This window comes from Elephas maximus, chromosome 3 (genome assembly GCF_024166365.1).
Source record: "Elephas maximus indicus isolate mEleMax1 chromosome 3, mEleMax1 primary haplotype, whole genome shotgun sequence".
NCBI lineage: Eukaryota > Metazoa > Chordata > Mammalia > Proboscidea > Elephantidae > Elephas > Elephas maximus.
Window position 1 is genome coordinate 11,031,615 of NC_064821.1, and position 23,091 is coordinate 11,054,705.

Here is a 23,091-nt window from a genome sequence, read left to right on the forward strand (position 1 = left end):
TCCAGAAGTTAGTACGCGTTCTGCCCTTGTGACCAGCCAGCCTACCCTGGAAGCCAAAGAGGAAACTACTGGTAAGTATCTCAGCTGAATTTCTCTGGGTTGCTCTGTCTTGGCCTGTGACTAACTTACCTCTTGCACTATTCAGATATTTTATGCATCCTTTTTCATTCTCTGCATCTCCACTGACTCCCTGACCCTCTCTGATTTTCTCCATTTGCTCTCCTCTGCCCATGGAATTCTTCTAATGGTGCATACAAATCCACACGCGAACACATCTCATTTGAGTCACCTCATGGAGGATATGTATTAAAATAGTACAGATCATTTGATTTTCATTCTATGGAACATGAGGACAACCTGCTCATGGAGTGCCTCTGAGCATGAAAGAGTAAAGAGAAGTTGGCTGTCTGGCAATTATGAAACACAAAAGGCCCTTAATGACCATGCGTTCTTTATGACACATAAGAAGGTTATTTGTCTGGATGATTTTAGTTCCCTACTAGCTTTTAGCTTTTCACTGAAAACCTAATGTTGAGAAAACACAATATTGACTGACAGAAATGAATATAATGACTATTTCACAGTAATAGATTTCATTTTGCAAATATTGCTGATAACATCCATGCCTGAAGAAAGCAACAAGTAGAAGCTTGTAATGTGTTGTAGAGAAAAGACTCTTCAACTCCATTAAAGTCTAAGAGATTAATTGATGCCAAAATATCGTTGGAATGGGGATCGTGAAAACCTCAGAGTCTGAGGCTCACAGATCCAAGGAAAGGGGTGCAAATCACACATACTTATAGTGCCATAAGAAGAACTACAAAGCACAATATTCTGATTGGCTTACAGTGATTGATGTCAGTCCAAGGCGGGACAAAGAAGAGTGTGATTTTTCACATTATTCATTACATTAATACAGCCGGAATACATAGATTGGCTAAAAGACATAATTTGCAAGGTATGTGGTTGCAAAGGGGGTCTCGTGACAGATCATGAAATAATGGCAGGACATATATTGTTAGGAACAGGTGCTTAAACGTTACCTTGCCCAGAGATCAAAGATTTCCTGGGGAGGTCCAAAACAGTTTTGATGATGTTTCAGCTACAGACCCCCAGACACGTAATAACCACATTCTTAGCGTGACCACAAAGAAAATCATTTCCTTAATGATAAGGTTAACTCCTAAGCAACGATACTTGAATCTGTGTGAAAGTTTACACTGAATCTTAGCATTAGTTCAGACATTTTACTCTAGGTCAGATGCATGTTTTGATTTTATATCAGCTGTATTTTTTTCTTTTTTTTTATATTAATTATATAGCTTAAAATTTTTTTATATTAATTGTTAATTAATATACTATTAATTTAGAATGAAAAATACAATGGCACTCTCTCAGGGCTGTATCCTTCGACCATACCTATTCAATCTGTATGCTGAGCAAATAATCCGAGAAGCTGGACTATGTGAAGAAGAACCAGGCATCAGTATTGGAAGAAGACTTATTAACAACTTGCAATATGCAGATGATGCAACCTTGCTTGCTGAAAGTGAAGAGGACTTGAAGCTCTTACTGAGGAAGATCAAAGACCACAGCCCTCAGAATGGATTACACCTCCACATAATGAAAACAAAAATTCTCACAACTGGACCAATAAGCAACATCATGATAAACGGAGAAAAGATTGAAGTTGTCAAGGATTTCATTTTACTTGGATCCACAATCAACACCCATGGAAATAGCAGTCGAGACATCAAAAGATTCATTGCACTGGGTAAATCTGCTGCAAAAGACCTCTTTAAAGTGTTGAAAAGCAAAGATGTCCCCTTGAAGACTAAGGTGCTCCTCACCCAGGCCAGGGTTTTTTCAATTGTCTCATATGCATGTGAAAGCAGGACAATGAATGAGGAAGACCGAAGAAGAATTGACATCTTTGAATTGTGGTGTTGGTGAAGAATATTGAATATACCATGGTCTGCCAAAAGAACAAACAAATCTTTCTTGGAAGAAGTATAGTCAGAAAGCTCCTTAGAAGCTAGGATGGTGAGACTACATCTCACATACTTTGAACATGTTTTTAGGAGGGATCAGTCCCTGGAGAAGGACATCATGCTTGGTAAAATAGAAGGTCAGGGAAAAAGAGGAAGACCCTCAATGAGAAGGAATGACCTAGTGGCTGCAACAATGGACTTAAGCATAACAGTGATCATGAGGATGGTACAGGACCAGGCAGTGTTTCATTCTGCTGTACATAGGGTCGCTATGAGTAGGAACTGACTCAAGAGCACCTAACAGGTATTTACCTAAGCAAGGTGTTTTTACCTGAGTTTAACTTATTATTTTTTCTTGGGCTTTTGAGGCAATACACAGGTGACATTTTCACTTATAAATCCTACAGTTGTAACAGGAACTGATGGAATATCATTTGAGATCTTTCAACAAATGGATGCAGCACTAGAAGTGCTCACTCGCCTACGGCATGAAACTTGGAAGATAGCTACCCGGCCAACCAACTGAGAGATCCATATTTATGCCTATTCCCAAGAAAGTGATCCAACCAAATGCAAAAATTATTGAATAATATCATCAATATCACATGCAAGGAAAATTTTGCTGAAGATCATTAAAAAGCAGCTATAGCAGTGTATCATCAGGGAGCTGCCAGAAATTCAGGCCAGACTCAGAAGAGGATGTGGAACCAGGGATACCAGTGCTGATGTCCGATGGATCCTGGCTGAAAGCAGAACATACCAGAAGGATGTTTACCTGTGTTTTATTGACTATGCAAAGGCATTCAACTGTGTGGATCATACGAATTATGGATAACATTGCGAAGGATGGGAATTCCAGAGCACTTAATTCTGCTCCTGACAAACTTGTAGATAGATCAAGAGGCAGTTTTGCAGACAGAACAAGAGGATGCTGAGCAGTTTAAAGTCAGGAAAGGTGTGAGTTAGGGTTGTATTCTTTCACCATACCTATTCAATCTGTATGCTGAGCAAATAATCCAAGAAGCTGGACTATATGAGGAAGAACGGGGCATCAGGATTGGAGGAAGACTCATTAACAACCTGCATTATGCAGATGACACAACCTTGCTTACTGAAAGTGAAGAGGACTTGAAGCACTTACTGATGAAGATCAAAGACCACAGCCTTCAGTATGGATTACACCTCAACATAAAGAAAACAAAAATCCTCACAACTGGACCAATGAGCAACATCATGATAAAGTGAGAAAAGATTGAAATTGTCAAGGATTTCATTTTACTTATATCCACAGTCAACACTCATGGAAGGAGCAGTCAAGAAATCAAAAGACGCATTGCATTGGGCAAATCTGCTGCAAACGACCTCTTTAAAGTGTTGAAAAGCAAAGATGTCACCTTGAAGACTAAGGTGCACTTGACTCAAGCCAATGGTATTTTCAGTATCATCACATGCATGTGACAGCTGGACAATGAATAAGGAAGACAGAAGAATTGATGCCTTTGAATTGTGGTGTTGGCGAAGAATATTAAATATACTATGGACTGCCAACAGAATGAACAAATCTGTCTTGGAAGGGGTACAACCAGAATGCTCTTTGGAAGCAAGGATGGTGAGACTGTATCTTACATACTTTGGGCATGTTGTCAGGAGGGACCAGTCCCCGGAGAAAGACATCATGCTTGGCAAAGCATAACAAATTATGGATAACACTGCAAAGAATAAGAATTCCAGAACATTTAATTGTGCTCATGTTGAACCTGTACATAGACCAAGAGTCAGTCATTGGAACAGAACAAGGGGATACTGTGTGATTTAAAATCAGGAAAGGTGTGCATCAGGGTTGTATCCTTTCACCATACTTATTGAATCTGTATGCTGACCAATTATCTGAGAATCTGGACAATATGAATAAGAATGTGACATCAGGATTGGTGGGGGACTCATTAACAATTTTCAATATGCAGATGACACAGCCTTGCTTGCTGAAAGCGAAGAGGACTTGAACCACTTACTGATGAAGATCAAAGACTACAGCCTTCAAAATGGATTACACCTCAACATAAAGAAAACAAAAATTCTCACAACTGGAACAATAAGCAACATCATAATAAATAGCTGGAGAAAATATTGAAGTTGCCAGGGATTTCATTTTACTTGGATTCACAGTCAACACCCATGAAAGCAGCAGTCAAGAAATCAAACAACAAATTGCATTGAGCAAGTCTGCTGCAAAATATCCCTTTAAAGTGTCGAAAAGCAAAGATATCACTTTGAGGACTGAAGTGCACCTGACCCAGGTTATGATATTTTCAATCACCTCACACGTAGGCAAAACCTGGATAATGAATAAGGACAACTGAACAAGAATTGATGCCTTTAAATTATGGTATTGGTGAAAAATATTGAATGTATCATGGACTGCCAGAAGAAGGAACAAGTCTGTCTTGGAAGAAGTACAGCCAGAGTGCTCCTTGGAAGAAAGGAAGGTGAGACTTCATCTCAAGTACTTCGGAAATGTTATCAAAAGGGACCAGTTCCTGGAGAAGGACATCATGCTTGGTAGAGGGTCAGCAAAAAGGAAGACTCTCAATGAGATGGATTGACACAGTGGCTGCAACAATGGGCTCAAACATAGCAACGACTGTGAGAATGGTGCAGAACCAGGCAGTGTTTCCTTCTGTGGTACAAGGGATCGGTATGAGTTGAAACGGACTTGTTGGCACCTAACACAACAACAAACCTTTCCTTCAGTTTTTGTAATAGTGGTCTCATACAATATTTGTCCTCTTGTGATTGATTTATTTCGCTCAGTATAATGCCCACCCTATTCATGTTGTGAGATGTTTTGTGGATTCATCATTGTTCTTTATCATTGGATAGTATTCCATTGTGTGTATGTAGCATAATTTGTTTATCCATTCATCTGCTGATAGGCACTTAGATTGTTTACATCTTTTTGCTATTGTGAATAATGCTGCAATGAACATGGGTGGGCATATGTCTATTTGTGTTATGGCTCTTATTTCTCTAGGATATATTCCTGGTAGTGGGATTACTGGATTGTATGAAGCTTCTAATTCTAGCTTTTTAAGGGAATGCCATATTGTTTTCCATAATGGTTGTACCATTTTACATTCCCTTTAACAGTTTGTAAGAGTTCCAATCTCCCTGCTACTTCTCCAACATTTATTATTATTATTATTATTATTATTATTATTATTTTTAATCAGTGCCAGTATTTTCGGGGTGAGATGGTATTTCATTTTAGTTTTGATTTGCATTTCTTTAACAGTGAATGATTGGGAGCTTTTCCTTACGTGCCCGTTAGCTGCCTCAATGTCTTCTTTGGTGAAGTGTCTGTTTATATTATTTGCCCATTTTTTAACTGGAGTATTTGTCTTTTTGTTGTTGAGGTGTTGAAGCATTTTATAGGTTTTAGAAGTTAGACCCTTGTCAGGTATGTTGTAGCCAAAAATATTTTCTCAGCCCATAGGTTCCCTTTTCACTCTTTTGGTAAAGTCTTTTTATGATCATAAGTTTGTCTAGGGATTTTTACTTTCTCATTTAACTTGTAGCTTCTCACTGAAATCGTAAGGTTTAGGAAACATTTAATATTGACTGATGGAAATTGAACTTATTGAATATTTCACAGTGACAGATTTTATTTTGCCAAATATTGCTGATAACATCCATTTCTAATTAAAGCATCCATTAGAAGCCTGTAATGTTAATTTTGTATGAAAAATATAATGGAGTTCTCTTACAGATTTTCCATTTAATGGTCTTTTAGGCTTTTAATAGGTGTCTCCATTTAAAAAATGAAATCCTTACTGTTGAGGTGATTCTGACTCATAGTGACCCTATAGGACAGAGTAGAACTACCTCATAGAATTTCCAAGGAGTGGCTGGTGGACTTGAACTGATGACTTTCAGTTAGGAGCCCAGCACTTAACCACTGCACCACTAGGGCTCCATATATACATGAAAAAAAACCAAACCAAACCCATTGCCGTCGAGTCGATATATACATATATACGGAAACCCTGGTAGCATAATGGTTAAGCTATGGCTGCTAACCAAAAGGTCAGCGGTTTGAATCCACCAGGCGCTCTTTGGAAACCGTATGGGGTAGTTCTACTCTGTCCTATAGGGTCGCTATGAGTCAGCAACGGGTTTGGTTTTTTGGTTTATACATATATATATGTATATATATATATACATATATATATACACATACATGTAAATATATATACATACATTTGTTTTTGTTAGGTGCCATCGAGTTGGTTCCAACCCATAGTGACCTCATATGCAATAGAACGAAACAACGCCTGGTCCTGCACCATTCTCACAAGTATTACTCTGTTTCAGCCCATTGTTGCAGCCGTTGTATCAATCCATCTCATTGAGACTCTTCCTCTTTTTCGATGACCTTCTTCTTTACCAAGCCTAATGTCCTTCCCCAGGGACTGGTCCCTCCGGGTAAAATGATTCAACATGGGTACAATGAAGTGTTTGGGAATTTCCATTGTTCACAGCGTTATCCATAATTTGTTATGACCCACACAATTGAATGCCTTTACATAGTCAATAAAACACAGGTAAACATCTTTCTGGCATTCTCTGCTTTCAGCCAAGATCCATCTGACAATGGCAATGATATCCAGCTTGAATTTCCAGAATTTCCCTGTCAATGCACTGCTGCAACCATTTTTGAATTATCTTCAGCAAAATTTTACTTGTGTGTGATATTAATGATATTGTTCAATAATTTCCACATTTGGCTGGATCACCTTTCTTCGGAACGGATATGAATATGGATCACTTCCAGTCTCTTTGCCAGGTAGCTGTCTTTCAAATTTCTTGGCATAGATGAGTGGGCACTTCCAGGGCTGTATCCATTTGTTGAAATATCTCAATTTTGTATTCCTCAATTACTGGAGTCCTGTTTTTTGCCAATGCCTTTAGTGCAACTTGGACTTCTTCCTTCAATATTATCAGTTCTTGATCATATGCTACCTCCTGAAATGGTTGAACGTCAATCAATTCTTTTTTGTGCAGTGACTGTGTATTCCGTGCATCTTCTTTTAATGCTTCTTGTGTTATTCAATATTTTCCCTGTGGAATTCTCAAAATTGCCACTTGGAGGTTTGAATTTTTCTTCAGTTATTTCAGCTTGAGAATTGCTGAGCATGTCTTTTCCTTTTGGTTTTCTAACTCCAGGTCTTTGCACATTTTTTTTTTTTAATTTTTATTGTGCATTAAGGGAAAGTTTACAAATCAAGTCAGTCTCTCACACAAAAACTTATATACACCTTTCTACATACTCCCAATTGCTCTCTCCCTAATGAGACAGCCCACTCCCTCCTCCACTCTCTCTTGTAGTGTCCATTTTGTGAGCTTCTAACCCCCCCTACCTTCTCATCTCCCCTCCAGCCAGGAGGTGCCAACATAGTCTCAAGTGTCCACCTGATCCAAAAAGCTCACTCCTCACCAGCATCCCTCTGCAACCCATTGTCCATTCCAATCCCTGTCTGAACAGTTGGCTTTGGGAATGGTTCCTGTCCTGGGCCAACAGAAGGTCTGGGGGCCATGACCACCGTGGTCATGCTAGTCTCAGTCAGACCCTTAAGTCTGGTCTTTTTATGAGAATTTGGGGTCTGCATTCCACTGCCCTCCTGCTGCCTCAGGGGTTCTCTGTTTTGTTCCCTGTCAGGGCAGTCATCAGTTGTAGTTGGGCACCATCTAGTTCTTCTGGTCTCAGGCTGATATAGCCTCTGGTTTCTGTGGCCCTTTCTGTCTCTTGGGCTCATAATTACCTTGTGTCCTTGGTGTTCTTCATTCTCCTTTGATCCAGGTGGGTTGAGACCAATTGATGCATCTTAAATTGCCGCTTGCTAGCGTTTAAGACCTTGGACACCACTCTCCAAAGTGGAATGCAGAATGTTTTCTTAATAGATTTTATTATGCCAATTGACTTAGATGTCCCCTGAAACCATGGTCCCCAGACCCCTGCCCCTGCTACGCTGACCTTCAAAGCATTCAGTTTTTTCAGGAAACTTCTTTGCTTTTGGTTTAGTCCAGTTGTGCTGACCTGGCCTGTATTGTGTGTTGTCTTTCCCATCACCTAAAGTAGTTCTTATCTACTATCTAATTAGTGAATACTCCTATCCCACCCTCCCTCCCCCTCTCGTTACCATCGAAGGGTATTTTCTTCTGTGTTTAAATTATTTCTTGAGTTCTTATAATAGTGATCTTATACAATATTTGTCCTTTTCCAACTGACTAATTTCACTTAGCGTAATGCGTTCCAGATTTCTCCATTTTATGAAATGTTTCACAGATTCATCACTGTTCTTTATCAATGTGTAGCATTCCATTGTGTGAATATACCATAATTTATTTATCCATTCATCTGTTGATGGGCACCTTAGTTGCTTCCATCTTTTAGGTATTGTAAACAGTGCTGCAGTGAACATGGGTGTGCATATATCTCTTCTTGTAAAGGCTCTTATTTCTCTAGGATATATTCCAAGGAGTGGGATTGCTGGTTAGTATGGTAGTTCTATTTCTAGCTTTTTAAGGAATCGCCAAATTGATTTCCAAAGTGGTTATACCATTTTATATTTCCACCAACAGTGTATAAGTGTTCCAATCTCTCCAACATTTATTATTTTGTGTTTTTTGGATTAATGCCAGCCTTGTTGGAGTGAGATGGAATCTCATTGTAGTTTTGATTTGCATTTCTCTAATGGCTAATGATTGTGAGCATTTCCTCATGTATCTGTTAGCCACTGAATGTCTTCTTTAGTGAAGTGTCTGTTCATATCTTTTGCCCATTTTTTAATTGGGTTATTTGTCTTTTTATAGTTGAGTTTTTGCAGTATCATGTAGATTTTAGAGATCAGGCGCTGATCAGAAATGTCATAGCTAAAAACTTTTTCCCAGTCTGGAGCTAATCTTTTCACTTTTTTGGTGAAGTCTTTGGATGAGCATAGGTGTTTGATTTTTAGGAGCTCCCAGTTATCTAGTTTTTCTTCTGTATTGTTAGTAATGTTTTGTGTACTGTTTATGCCATGCATTAGCACGCCTGACATTGTCCCCACTTTTTTTCTCCATGATCTTTGTTGTTTTAGATTTTATATTTAGGTCTTTGATCTATTTTCAATTAGTTTTTGTACATGGAGTGAGGTAGGGGTCCTGCCTCATTTTCTTCAGCTTCTAACTGAATTTGCATATCAGCAATTGATGTTCTGTTCCACGGATGGCTGCTGACCTTGTTTTGACTGATGATATTTTCCCATCATCTCTTTTCACAGATGTAGTTGATTTGATTCTTGTGTATTCTATATGGCAAGGCCCACATGTATAATCGCTGTTTATGTTATTGAAAAAAGGTATTCCCAATGAACAGATAATTGGTCTTGCAAAATTTTATCATGTCATCACAGGCGTCCTGTCTTTCACCAAGACCATACTGTCCAGCTACTGATCTTTCTTTGTTCCCAACTGTGATGATCAAGGTTGTGTGTCAGCTTGGCTGGGCCATGATTCTCAGTGGTTTGGCTGTTATGATATAGTTTGGCAACCAGGCGATAATGTAATCACCTCCATAATGAGATTTGTTATGAGCAGCTAATCAGTTGAAAGAGAGTTTCCTTGGGGATGTGGACTGAATCCAACACAGATGGGCTTTCTGGCAAAGTTCACAGGCCTTTGCTAGCTCTGAGTTCTGCACCTGGCTTCTGTTTCCCCTGATCTCCAGTTCTTAGAACTTGAGCTAGCAGCTTACCTGCCGATCTTGGAATTCACCAGCCTCCACAGTCTGTAAGACAGCGGCCTGCTGTCTTACCTGTCAATCTTGGGTTTGCCAGCCCCTGCAGCTACGTGAGTCAGGAGAAGACTCTAGCCTGACCCACATGTGAGGCGGTTGAAAATATCACAGCTTGGATCAGGCGGAACTTAGTTCTCAAAGTGACATCTCTGCTTTTCAACACTTTAAGGATGTCTTTTGTAGCAGATTTGCCCAATGCAGTGCATCATTTCATTTCCTGACTGCTACTTCAGTGGGTATTGATCGTGGATCCAAGCAAAATGAAATGCTTGGCAACTTCAATCTTTTCTCCTTTTATCATGATACTACTTATTGGTCCAGTTGCGAGGGTTTTTGTTTTCTTTATGTTGAGGTGTAATCCATACTGAAGGTGGTAGTCTTCGATCTTCTTCAGTAAGTGCTTTCAAGTCCTCTTCACTTTCAGCAAGCAATGTTGTGTCCCGTGCATGTCACAGGTTGTTAATGAATCTTCCTCCTATCCTGATGTTGCATTCTTCTTCATATAATACTGCTTCTCGAATTATTTGCTCAGCATACAGATTGAATAAATATGGTGAAAGGGTACAGCCCTGACACACACTTGTTCTAATTTTAAACCATGAGGTATTCCCTCATTCTGTTCAAATGACTGCCTCTTGGTCTATGTACATGTTCCTCATGGGCACAATTAAGTGTTCTGGAATTCCCATTCTTTGCAATGTTATTCATAATTTGTTATGATTCACACAGTTGAATGCCTTCGCAGAGTCAATAAAACACAGGTAAGCATCTTTCTAGTATACTCTCCTTTCAGCCAAGATCCATCTGACATTATCAATAATATCCCTCATTCCACATCCTCTTTTAAATCTAGCTTGAATTTCTGGCAGTTCCTTGTGATGTAGTGCTGCAACCATTTTTTAATTATCTTCAGCAAGATTTTAGTTGCATGTAATATTAATGGTATTGTTCGACAATTTTCAAATTCTGTTGTATGACCTTTTTTTGGAATGGGCACAAATATGGATCTCTGCCAATTGGTTGACCAGGTAACTGTCTCCCAAATTTCTTGACATACACGAATGAGCACCTGCAGTGCTGCATCAGCTTCTAGCAGCAGGCAAGCCTTGGAGTTTCTGGGTTTGTGGATTCAACTGCCTCCATCATCTTCATATAGCATCTGCTTGCTTGTCTCTGTGTCCATAACTCAGAAGTGATTAAGTTTAGGACACACTCTCTACATTGGTAGAGCCTCATTCACATAACAAAGAAAGTTCTATTCCCAAATGAAATTCCATCCACGGGTATAGGGGTAAGGGCTGTAACACATATTTTTGGTTGACATAGTTCAATCCATAATGGATGGATTGACACAATAGGTACAACAATGGACTCAAACCCCAATGATCATGAAGATGGCGCAGGACCATGCAATGTTTCATTCTGTTCTACATAAGGCTGCCATGACTCAGAGCGGACAACAACAACATTCATTATAAGTAAGCCACTAGGTTCAGTACACCCTCAAGGGGAGGAGATTACACAGGAGCAATTCTCCTCTGCCATATGGGTCACCATGAGTTCAGATGGACTTGAGGGCAGTGGGTTTCTTTCTTTTTTATTTTTAGAGAGGAATTAGGATAGACTGGAAGCATTGGCGTCCCTAGGTGGTGCAAACATTTAAAACCCTCAGCTGCTCACCAAAATGTTGGACGTTGGAGTCCACCAAGAGGCTCCTTGGAAGAAAGGTGTGGTGATATGTTTCCAAAAACTCAGCAACTGAAAACCCTGTGGAACCCAGTTCTTCTCTGACACACACGGGGTCACCATGAGTCAGTATCAATTGATGGTAACTGGTGGTGGTGGTGAAAGCATCTAGAAAAGACCCAAGTCAGCGGTGACTGGAAGAAGGGATGTGACCAGTGGCATGTTCTCTCCCATATTCTATTCTAATGGTTATTTTTACTTCCCAGAGTACGACAGTAAGAAGACCCAGAGTTCAGTGAACATTTGGAGGAATGGGGGCAGAGCCCAGGCTTGGAAACAGTTGGTCAGTCTTACCATGTCATTCTCCTGCTTAAATACTTCAATGGTTCCCTATGACTTTTAGGATAGAGCAGTTCTCAATTGAGGGTGAATTTATCCCCAAGCCGAGGGGGCATTTGTCAATGCCTGCAAACGTTTTTGGCTGTCATCACTGGGGTGTGTGTGTGTGTGTGTGTGTGTGTATTATTGATGTTTACTAGGTAGAGGCCAGCGATGCTGCTCAACATCTTACAATGCACAGAACAGGTCCCCACAACTAAAAATTTTCCAGTCCCAAATGTCAATACTGCCAAGATTGAGAAACTCTGGAATAGGGTTAAAATGTTAAAGCTGTCATTCAAAGACCTGCATCAGATACCTAGAGCCTCACCACCCCACCACCACTTCACATCCCCTGTCTTACCCCATAAGGCACTACCTATAGGTTCCAAAGATCTCATCTTCTAAGCCTTCATGGACTCATAAATAAAATCCAGCTAATGGTACACCCTTCAGAGGGCTGTGAGGGATAAAAGAGAAACCACATAACAAGCTGATGGCACAGAACCTGTTGTTGTTGTTAGCTGTCATCTAGTCGGCCTCTGACTTATGGTGACCCTATGAGTTGAAATCAACTCGATGGCAATGGGTTTGGTTTGGTTTTTTGGTATGCACAACAAGACGGACCTTTGTGATCCATTACAACACCTTCTGGGCTCACCTAACCACACTTACCCATGTTCCCACTTTCTTAAGTTTCAGTGTGTTTCTACCTAATTAGCTTTATTTTTTTTAAAGAATGATATATGGAACCATGGAACCAAAAAGGACATTGTACAAAGGACTACCCGACTACTTCAGAAGGTGATAGTGAACACATGGAATGATATTTTTGATTCTCCAGGAAAGCATGAAAATCCTGAGATTGGTATAGGTAAGAATACTCCTTAAATTGCCTCCTTAAAGGGATTTAGGTCCTGGCATAGTTGCAGTCTATGAATGATGAAATCTTTTAGATCCAAGCATTATAGATTTTCTACATTGACATTCTATATGAGTAGGGGTCTGCTTTCAAAATATAAATTCAAAGGAATAAACCAGCTATCTTTCTCTTCCCAACTCCCCTTGGTACAGTGGAAAGTACATAGGAACATATCCACCATGCTTCCATCACTGGATCAGAAAGATCCCATGGACTCAGTTACATACGGTACTAGGGCAAGCTAAACCTAGTGCAGATATTTGGTACCTGGTTTAGACCCCCTTTCCTCCATTGGGGTCCCTGGAGTTCCTTCATTCCAGTAAACCTGAGTGAGTATCATCCTTATCCACTCAAGCGGTTCTAACAATTTTAAACCTCAAAAGGATGGGTTGGGGGACCCTAATTACATTCCTTTTCAGGAATCTCTTTATCCCTGGTACCTGTTAATTATTTCAAAGAAACAACTTCTGATTTGGTTTATTTATTTTTTTCCTATCCTTCCTTAGTCTGCTTTCTTTTTATATTGATTTCTGCTCTTATCTTATTTCATTTCTTCTACTTTCTTTGGGTTTAATTTGCTTTTTGTTTTCTAGCTTCTTGACTTGGTAACTTAGGTCATTGATTTCAAACCATTTCTTCTTTCATAACATGTGCATTAGAGATATAAATTTAGCTATAAATTGGAGCTACATTTTTCCCTCTAAGCACTGCTTTGGCTGCATTCTATAATTTTTCTTATGTTGAGCATTCATGATCACTCAGTTAAAATATCTAAACATTTTACTTGTGGTTTATCCTCTGGCATATGGGTTATTTGTTGTTGTTAGGTGCCATTGAGTCTATTCTGATTCATAATAACCCCACATGACAGAGTATAACTGCCCCATAGAGTTTTCTTGGTCATAAACTTTATGGGGACAGATCACCAGGTCTTTCTCTCACAGAGCTGCTGGGTGGGTTTGAACTGCCAACTTTTTGATTTGCAGCCAAGCATTTAGTTTTTGCAGCACCAGGGTTCTTTATGGGTTATTTTAGAAGTGTGTTATTTAATTTCCAAATATATGGGGCTTTTCTAGATTTCTGGTTATCTTTTTTTTTTTTTTTAATCCTTATTTAATTCCATCGTGGTCTGAGAGCATATTCTAAAATTTTAATGTTTTTGAATTTATTGAGGCTTGTTTTATGTTCTGTGTTGAATGCTCCGTGTGAACTTAGTTTCTGTATTAGGATACAGGATCTGGTTGTATATCAAAGACTGAAATATCTATGGTTTAAAAAGAGAGAGATTTATTTCTTTAACACTTTGAACATAAGAAGTCAAGGGCTGGTGTGGCAGTTCCCTGTCAGCTCCAAGTTTTTCCATCCTGAATGTTCAACTCCCATCTGTATCCCAAAATGGCAGCTCTAGTTGCACATCCACTTACTAGCCACTGGGAAGGGGAAAGGGAAATAGAAGATGTGCCGTGCCCATTCCCTTTAGTGCACACCACTTCTGATCACCCCTGTGTTGGCCTGTAAATAATTACATGGTTCCACCTAGCTGCAAAGGAGGCTGAGAAATGACTTGTGCTCAGCTTAATTGTGGGGTCTCTTTCCCAAAGAAAGAAGAGGTGAATGGATATGGAAACAATGTATAGTCTCTGTCATAGCCCCTAAACAAATTTTCTCACTTCTCCAGAGAAAAACTGTGTGTATCAAAAACTTATATAGGGGTCATCTTTTGTCAGGTCTTGTGTTCACTTGGCTGAAAGGGTTTACTCAGGGGATTCTTCCCAAATGCAGAAGATCTAGTCCCAGTTGACTATCTGTGGAAAACCCTTAAGTGGTTAGCTTTAAAATATTAAATTCTCCACTCAGTGGGAACTCCAGTGTACATTCTTAATTTTTTTTTTTTCTGCCCTTTAAGTTTCCTGTAGTAAATGTTTAGCTTGCCCCCTCTAGTGCCAGCTTTCGGAAGTATGATCATCTCCTTTCTTCTTGAGTTATGTGGCCAGTGTGTGTTGCTTAGGCCATTTTTACCAACTCGTACTCAGCGGCCAGAGATGTGTGTTGGTGGTGGGGAGTGTCATCTGGTCTACCATGACTTTGGAGCATGCGGGAGATGAAATCACCAACAGTGGGTCTTCCAAAGAAGAGCTCTTCAACAAGTGTTAGACATGAGAAGTAAGCAAAGCAGGACTCACTTTCTTTATGTTTCCAGCCTATGAAACCAATAGATGCAATGAGACAAGCAAGAGAATAATTTTGGAAGCTGAAAATAACACAATGGATATTGACTGTGCCCATGCTTTCAAAGAAACCACAAGAGGTACTGTTTTTAAGATGGATTCTCTTAACCTTCAAATTCTAGGCACCATGTCTCATTTCTAGGTGACTAGAACAAGGGGTGGGGGACTGTCTTAGTGATCTAGTGTTGCTGTAACAGAAATAACACAAGTGAGTTGCTTTAAGAAGCAGATATTTATTTTCTCATGGTTTAGGATGCTAGAAGTACAAATTCAGGGTGCTGGCTCTAAAGGAAGCCTTTCACACTCTGGTGGTTCTGGGGGAAGGTCCTTTTTCCTTCCAAGCTTCTGTTTCTTGTTTCCTTTGTGATCTCAAGTGGCATGGCATCCCTCTTCTCTGATCTCTGCTTTCTTATTTGCTTGTTTAATCTCTTGTCTATCTCAAAATATATTATCTTAAGTCACATCCTACAATAATATTGTTCCTCAAAATATATTATCTTAAGTCACATCCTACAATAATATTGTTTCATTAATATAACAAAGAGAACCCATTCTCAAAAGGGATTATAACCACAGGTATTATAGGGGTTAGGATTGACGACACATAGCTTTTGGGGGACACAATTCAGTCCCTAATGGGAACTCAAAGTTTTTGAAGAAGGGAGATGCTACACAATAGAATTAAAAGTTCTGCCTTGACCACTGAGCAGGTAATATTAGAGATGAGCTGGAGTCTCACAAGGAGTGTGTACTTTGGGACTCACACCAATGTTCAAACAGGGATCCCTTGACACACTTCCTTAAAAGGGCTAGGTTGATGCATTTCCTGTTTCCATGTGATGGTTTGGAAACCCTGGTGGCGTAGTGGTTAAGTGCTACGGCTGCTAAACAAAGGGTCAGCAGTTCAAATCCGCTAGGTGCTCCTTGGAAACTCTATGGGGCAGTTCTACTCTGTCCTATAGGGTTGCTGTGAGTTGGAATCAACTCGATGGCACTGGGTTTGGTTTTTTTGGCTTTTATGTTATGGTTTAAAAAGGCAGCTACTGAACTCAATGCTCAACAGGGGTAGATGATCATTGCTTTCAATACTTACTCCCTTGAGAAGTGATTTTTTTTTTTAACAGTTTGTTTTTTATTCCAGAAATATAAATAATTTTTTAACTGATCCTGTATATCATTAGAGGATTTCCAGGCTGTTATGATTTTTATATAATAATAAGGGCTGCCATCCCTTATTCATATATGTATTTTCTAATTTACCCCTGATTCAGAAGCTTTTTACTTATATTTAAAAGGAACTCTTATCCAAGCATTGTTGTCTTTTTATCCTGGGTCCTTATTTTAAAACTTTTTCTGTATGTTCTGGGTCTTTTAAAAAAAATTATTCTGGTGAAAACATGTATGACATCTCAGCAATTTCTATATGTACAATTCAGCGACATTGGTTATATTCTTCAAGTTGTATACCCCTTCCCGCTACCCTTTTCCAAATCATTCTACCACCATTAAGACAGACTCTGTGCCCCTAAGTAAAAATTCACCTGTACCCATCCCTCTCACCCCTGGTAACCACTACTAATCTTTGGTCCCCATATATTTGCTTATTTATATAAGTGGCATCATACAGTACTTGTCCTTTTGTGATGGACTTATTTCTCTCAGCACGGTGTTTTCAAGGTTCATCCATGTCGTGGCATGCATCAGGATTTCTTTTCTTTTTATGACTGAGTCCCCTGAGAATTGTTTTATCATCACTCAGTTTTCCTCTATCCTACAGGTTGACAAGGTTTTTCTATAGAGACCTAGATAGTAAATTTCAGGCTGTACAGTCTCTGTTGCAAGTACTCAACCCGGTCATTGTAGTATGAAAGCAGTCATAGACAATACATAAATGAGTATGACTGTGGCCCATTAAAACTTCATTTACAAAAACAGGTGACAGGCTGAATTTGACCCTCAGGCCAACCCCTGCTTTATCCCATCACTTTATTTAAGCCTTTTTACAGCACCTACTACTCTGTGATATTTTTCTAATTTATTTATTGTCCATTTTTCCAACTACAATGTCAGCTCTCTGATGGCAAGGACTCCATTTTGTTCTCTGCTATATCTGCTATGCCTAGAACACTGCTGGCACACAGTAGATGCTCAACAAATATTGGATGAATGAATGTAAAATATTTCAGAGGAAAAGACCTGATTGCTTTGAGAGAGTGGAATACATGTCGCATTTCCTCCAGAAAATTCCCAGCTACTGACTAATTTTCACCCCCTACTGTGAGCTGAAGAATGAGGGTGGAGAAGAAAAAATCTAAAAATGACTTGATTTTAAAACTGAGTAAATAATTACAGTAATGGGATGGTGGCACACGAATAACTACAGTTTGAGAAACACTGCTTTATGCTACAGAATTCATTTGACTTCTGCGACTAACTTATACTTGCATGAAAAACGCAGGGAGAAGAAAGGGACGGAAAGAAGACAGGGTGGGAAGAAAAAAAGGACACAGACGGGCAGAGAGACAGTGAGAGTGAGACAAAGAGACAGGAAATGAGGGCTATAGAGACAGAGGGCTAGAGGGTCAGAGCTCCAAAGGGTTGAAGATGAGAGACAAGAAGTTGGGGTCATAGAGACAAGGATAGAGTAAGAGAGATAAAGTGATAGAGGTTCAGTGATTCAAAGGAAGAAAGGGTAGGGAGAGGAGAAAGAGAGAGTTTGAGAGCGAGAGAACAAATTAAATGGAATGGGCTATCTGCATACCTTTCCACTGAATTAGATCCCCAGAGTGAACTAAAGATGAAAGACGGGAGTGTGTGGTTTCCTCATTCCATCTGAGTTTCACCTGCCCCTCTGAGGGTAAGCTTCTTGCCTCATGACTCTGACTTGATATTTAAGGATTCATAGATCACTGATTTACATGTTTTGCATAGATACCTCTTATTATGTAGAGTGCATGACAACATGTATGACATAATACAAAACACTGCACTTAAAACCACAATCAGCGTATTGCAAGGGCAATTTAAGGGATTTCCAAGAGAAATTTTGACTCTACACTAGGTTTGCCTTATGACCCTCACATAAGCTACTAGTGTACCACTTCCCCAAGCTATGTAAACCCTATAAAATGATTTCTCTTCTATGGTTGCAGGTCAGAAGGATGTTGCATTGATAGTCTATCAAACTCTTGGGGATATTGTCAATGGATCCTTTTTTAGTGGCGGGAAAAGACTGCAGGATGTGAAACTGAACTCTCTTGTCGTGAGTGGCACCAATGATTCGGAGAGAAGAATTTACCTGTCCAAACCTGTGTTCCTGACCTTGAAACATACTCAGGTGAGCAAAACCAAGGGCTGGTTGTATCCCAAAAGCCCAGCGCCAGTTGCTGTTAAGTCAACTCTGAGTCACGGCGACTCCATGTAAGTCAGAGTAAAACTGTGTTCCATAGGGTTGTCGATAGCTGATTTTTAGGAAGTAGATCATCAGATCTTTCTTCCAAAGTGCCTCTGGGTGGACTTGACCCTCCAATCTTTCAGTTAACAGTTGAGCACTTAAACTGTTCACTTGCACCACCAAGGGACTCCATTCAGGGTGCCTTAAAGGGATGAAGATGTATTTTTTTTTTTTTTAGTAGGGAACTGAAGCCAACTCTGATGGTTCAGAGTTAAGAGAGCTGACAAGGGATGTTGAGGCACTCAGAGACTGCCACAGTGGGGAGTCATGATCACATTTAAGCCTAAAAAGGCAACAGGGGAACTAAGATTATTTAGCTGGAAGGATGGAAGAGGGATTGTCCGACTGGTGATGGAAATGTTAATTGCCATCGAGTCAGCTCCTATGAACGGTGACCTTACGTGTAACAAAACAAAATGTCACCCAGTCCTGAACCTTTTTCGTGATCATTCGTATGTTTGAGTCCATTGTTGTGGCCACTGTGTCAGTTCATCTCATTGAGGGTTTCTCTTACCTTTGCTGGCCCTCCACTTTACTAAACATGATGTCCTTTTTTAGTGATTAGTCTTCCCTGATACTGTGCCCAAAGTAAGTCAATCAAAGTCTAGGACAATATTTTCTGATCCACAGGGTTTTCATTGGCTGAGAGGAACCCTCAATGAAGGGAATTGATACAATACCCTCAAAAATGGGCTCAAACATCACAAAGCTCATTAGATGGCACAGGACCAAACATTGTTTTGTGCTGTTATACATGGGCTCACCTCAATGGCAACTAACAACAACAATTTTCAGAAGTAGATTATCAGACCTTTATTCCTTGTCTGTCTTAGTCTGGAAGCTCCACTGAAACCTGTCCACCATGGGTGACCGTGCTGGTATTTTAAATATCGGTGGCATAGCTTCCAGTGTCATAGCAACACACAAGCCACTACTGTATGACAAAGAGACAGACGAGGGGTAGGGAAATGGAAATAACCTGGAAGAAATACCTGACGTCTCTCATCTCTTGCCCAGTGATCACCCATCAGAGTCTCTCATTGGTAAAACCCAATGGAAGCCAGTCAGCCAACAAGGAGCCTGGGTGAAACAGTTCATAAGGGTCAATCCCCAGGGCACTGAGATGAGCAGAAAAGGGCAGCATTAATGAAGAGTAAACCCCATAGCACAGGTGGTGGTGTGAAACTCTTCCCCACAAGTACTTAAGATAGTGGGATTTTCCTAATTCAGGCTCCAACCCAGTGCATCTGTGATTAACCTATAAAGCTCAAATAATAAAACCAGAAGGAGGATCACTTCTATTCTATTCTTTTTCCAGCCTGTTGGTGCAAGAACAAAACTTTTGTGTGCTTCCTGGGAAGGATCCAAGAAGGGGGGCAGCTGGTCAACGGAGGGCTGCTCTCATATGGGAAGCAACAATTCTCACACCAAATGCCAGTGCTTCCATCTGCCAAGCTTTGCTGTCCTCATGGCTGTTATATCCAAGGTACCAGGATTCATGGCTCTGTCCTGTGAACCTGACTGTGTCCAGTGAGCTGTGAAGTTATCCTCTCCATATCTTAGAAAAAGACTTTAAGGACTCCAGTACAAGTAGCTTATGTGGAAGGTAATTCCAGAAAACACCACTAGGGGGCTGAGCAAGTGAAACCCGAAAAGGATCTCTATGCAATAAAATACAGAGAGCATGATCAAATCAGTCACCTCTGTGGGCAACTGAACCTTAATTCCCTCTGGGAAGCTCTGGGAGACAGTGTAGACCACACACCTCAGAGTTGTCCTAACTGAGAAGAGAGGGAGCTGGGGTATTGATACACCATCTGTTTTCAATCATTTATTGAGAACTACATCTAGGGGATACTAATTCTCTGCCATTTTCATGGACACGGGCAGAGTGAGCTCAAGCTAAAACAGGAAAAGCACCTCCAGTATTGGGGGGTTAGATTGACAAGCCCTACGATGGTCAGGTTCAAGGGCTTCTGGAATCGAAAGTGTCTGCTACTGTGCAAGAGAGAATCACAGCTAAACCTCCCTGGTCAGACCAAAAGGAGGTAACTGGCTGTCACCAATGACAAAGAATAGCCCCTGAACTTCCCGAGTCCCAGTCAAGTCTAGGACAACTAAGGTTTCAAGAAATTTACTTAACTTCTTCCTCTACTTTTTAGCTCCCATTTACTGGATATTTACTGTATGACAGCCATAGTGTTGAACGCTTTATATGCATGGCCTCATTTTATTCATTTGACAAATATTTATGAAGTGCCTACTATTTGCCAGGCACTGTTGTAGGGATTAGGAATACAGCAGGGAATAAAACAGATAAAAATACCAGCCTACACGGAGATTACATTTGAGTACAGTTCAGTTCAATAGGACCACCATCCACAGGTGGCTATTGGGCATTTGAAATGTGGTGAGTGGCACTGAAGAATTGTATTTCTAATTTTACTTAATTTAAACTGTTTTAAATAAGAAGGCTGAAGCTGTGTAAAATCCTCATCCATTAAATGCAACTTTATTGATTTGGTAAGACCACATTACATTTTCACCACTGAAAATACAGAATCTGTTTTGAGATGACCCTGGTGGTGTAGTAGTTAAAAGCTATGGCTGCTAAACAAAAGGTCAGCAGTTTGAATCCACCAGGTACTCCTTGGAAACCATGTGGGGCACTTCTACTGTCTTATAGGGTAACTATGAGTCAAAATCGACTCAACTGCAATGGGTAAGATTAAAATATGTATAGTGTTTCAAAGGTTTAATATAAAAAACAATATAAAATATTTCATTAATAATTATTTTGTATTCATTACACGTTGAACTGATTTTTTTTTAATTGTAGTATAAATATACACACCAAAACATTCGCCAGTTCAAACAACTTCAACATGTAAAATTTAGTGATGTTGATTACTTTCTTTACGTTGTGCAGCCAACATCACTGTCCTTTTCTGAATCATTCCACCACCATTAGCTGAAATTCAATTCCCCCTAGAAAAGATTCCTTGTATTCCCCTCCTTCCTGCCCCTGGTAAGCACTCATAATCTTTGATTTCTATTGTTATCGTTAGGTGCCATCGAGTTCATTCTGACTCATAGTGACCCTATGTACAACGCAATGAAACGCTGCCCTGTTAGTCGTTATGCTTGAGCCCATTGTTGCAGCCACTGTGTTAATCGATCTTATTGAGGGTCTTGCTCTTTTTCACTGACCCTCTACTTTACTAGGCATGATATCCTTCTACAGAGACTGGTCCCTCCTGATAACATGTGCAAAGTATGTGAGATGAAGTCTCACCATTCTTGCTTCTAAGGAGCATTCTGTTTGTACTTCTTCCAAGACAGATTTGTTCGTTCTTTTGGCCGTTCGTGGTGTATTCAATATTCTTTCCCAATACCATAGTTCAAAGGCATTGCCTTAGTCAACTAGTGCTTCTACACCAGAAATACCAGAAGTAGATGGCTTCTGGTATTTCTGGTGTAGAAGCACTAGTTGAGAAATTTATTCTCTCACAGTCTAGTAGACTACGAGTCCAAATTCAGGGCATGAGCTCCAGGGGAAGGCTTTCTCTGTTGGCTTTGGAGGAAGGTCCTTGTCATCAGCCTTCCCGTGGCCTAAGAGCTTCTCTGGGCAGGAACCTGGGGTCCAGTGAATGGGCTCTGCTCCCTGTGCTGCTTCCTTTGTGGTATGAGGTCGCCCATTCTCTGCTTGCTTCCCTTTCCTTTTATCTCTTGTAAGACAAAAGGTGGTACGGGCCACACCCCAGGGAAACTCCCTTTGCCTTGGATCTGGAATGTGACGTGAACAAGGGTTTACATCTCACCTTAATCCTCTTTAACCACAGGCAGAGATTCTGATTTATAACACCTAGGAAAATCACAAAATGGAGGACAACCACACAAGACTGGGAATCATGGCCTAACCAAGTTGACACATATTTTTGGGGGACACATTTCAATCCATGACAGGCATCAATTCTCCTTTGGTCTTCCTTACTAATTGTCCCGCTTTCACATATGTATGAGGTGATTGAAAATACCATGAATTGGGTCAGGTGCACCTTATCCCTCAAAGTGATATCTTTGCTTTTTAACAGTTTATAGAGGTGTTTTGCAACAGATTTGCCCAATGAAATGCATCTTTTATTTCTTGACTGCTGCTACCATGGGTGTTGATTGTGAATCCAAGTAAAATGAAATCCTTGACAACTTCAATCTTTTCCCTGTTTATCTTGCTATTGCTTATTGGTCCAGTTGTGAGGATTTTTGTTTTCTTTACACCGAGGTGTAATCCATAGTGAAGGCTGTGGTCTTTGATCTTTATCAGTAATTGCTTCAAGTCCTCTTCACGTTAAGCAAGGGAGGTTGTGTTATCTGTATATAGCAGGTTGTTAATACTTAGGGGGAATTGAGTTTCAGTTAATGGTTGTGGAATGTTGCAGAAAACGGTAATGATGACTGCTTGTTGGTCTAAGTACAGCTTCCTCATGAGCACAATTAAATGCTCTGAAATTCCCATTCTTTGCAATGTTATCCATAATTTGTTATGATCCACACAGTGGAATGCCTTTGTGTAGCCACTCGACACAGGTAAACATCTT

General features: G+C 40.1%; 1 protein-coding gene and 1 long non-coding RNA gene across 2 annotated transcripts in view; both read left to right on the forward strand.

The window, feature by feature from the left end:
* The first annotated feature begins 34 nt into the window (after window positions 1–34).
* Window positions 35–12,707, forward strand: LOC126072027 (uncharacterized). Its single transcript, XR_007516448.1, has 3 exons — window positions 35–71; window positions 11,778–11,854; window positions 12,628–12,707. It is a non-coding gene; the product is annotated as an uncharacterized LOC126072027 (long non-coding RNA).
* A 2,183-nt stretch (window positions 12,708–14,890) lies between these two features.
* The window catches only part of LOC126070869 (adhesion G protein-coupled receptor E4-like), a 33,249-nt gene continuing 25,048 nt past the window's right edge, over window positions 14,891–23,091 (forward strand). Inside the window, exons 1-3 of the mRNA XM_049875207.1 lie at window positions 14,891–14,960; window positions 18,192–18,376; window positions 19,812–19,979. Of these exons, the coding sequence (XP_049731164.1) occupies window positions 14,891–14,960; window positions 18,192–18,376; window positions 19,812–19,979 (423 nt within the window). The remainder of the gene's footprint in view (window positions 14,961–18,191; window positions 18,377–19,811; window positions 19,980–23,091) is intronic.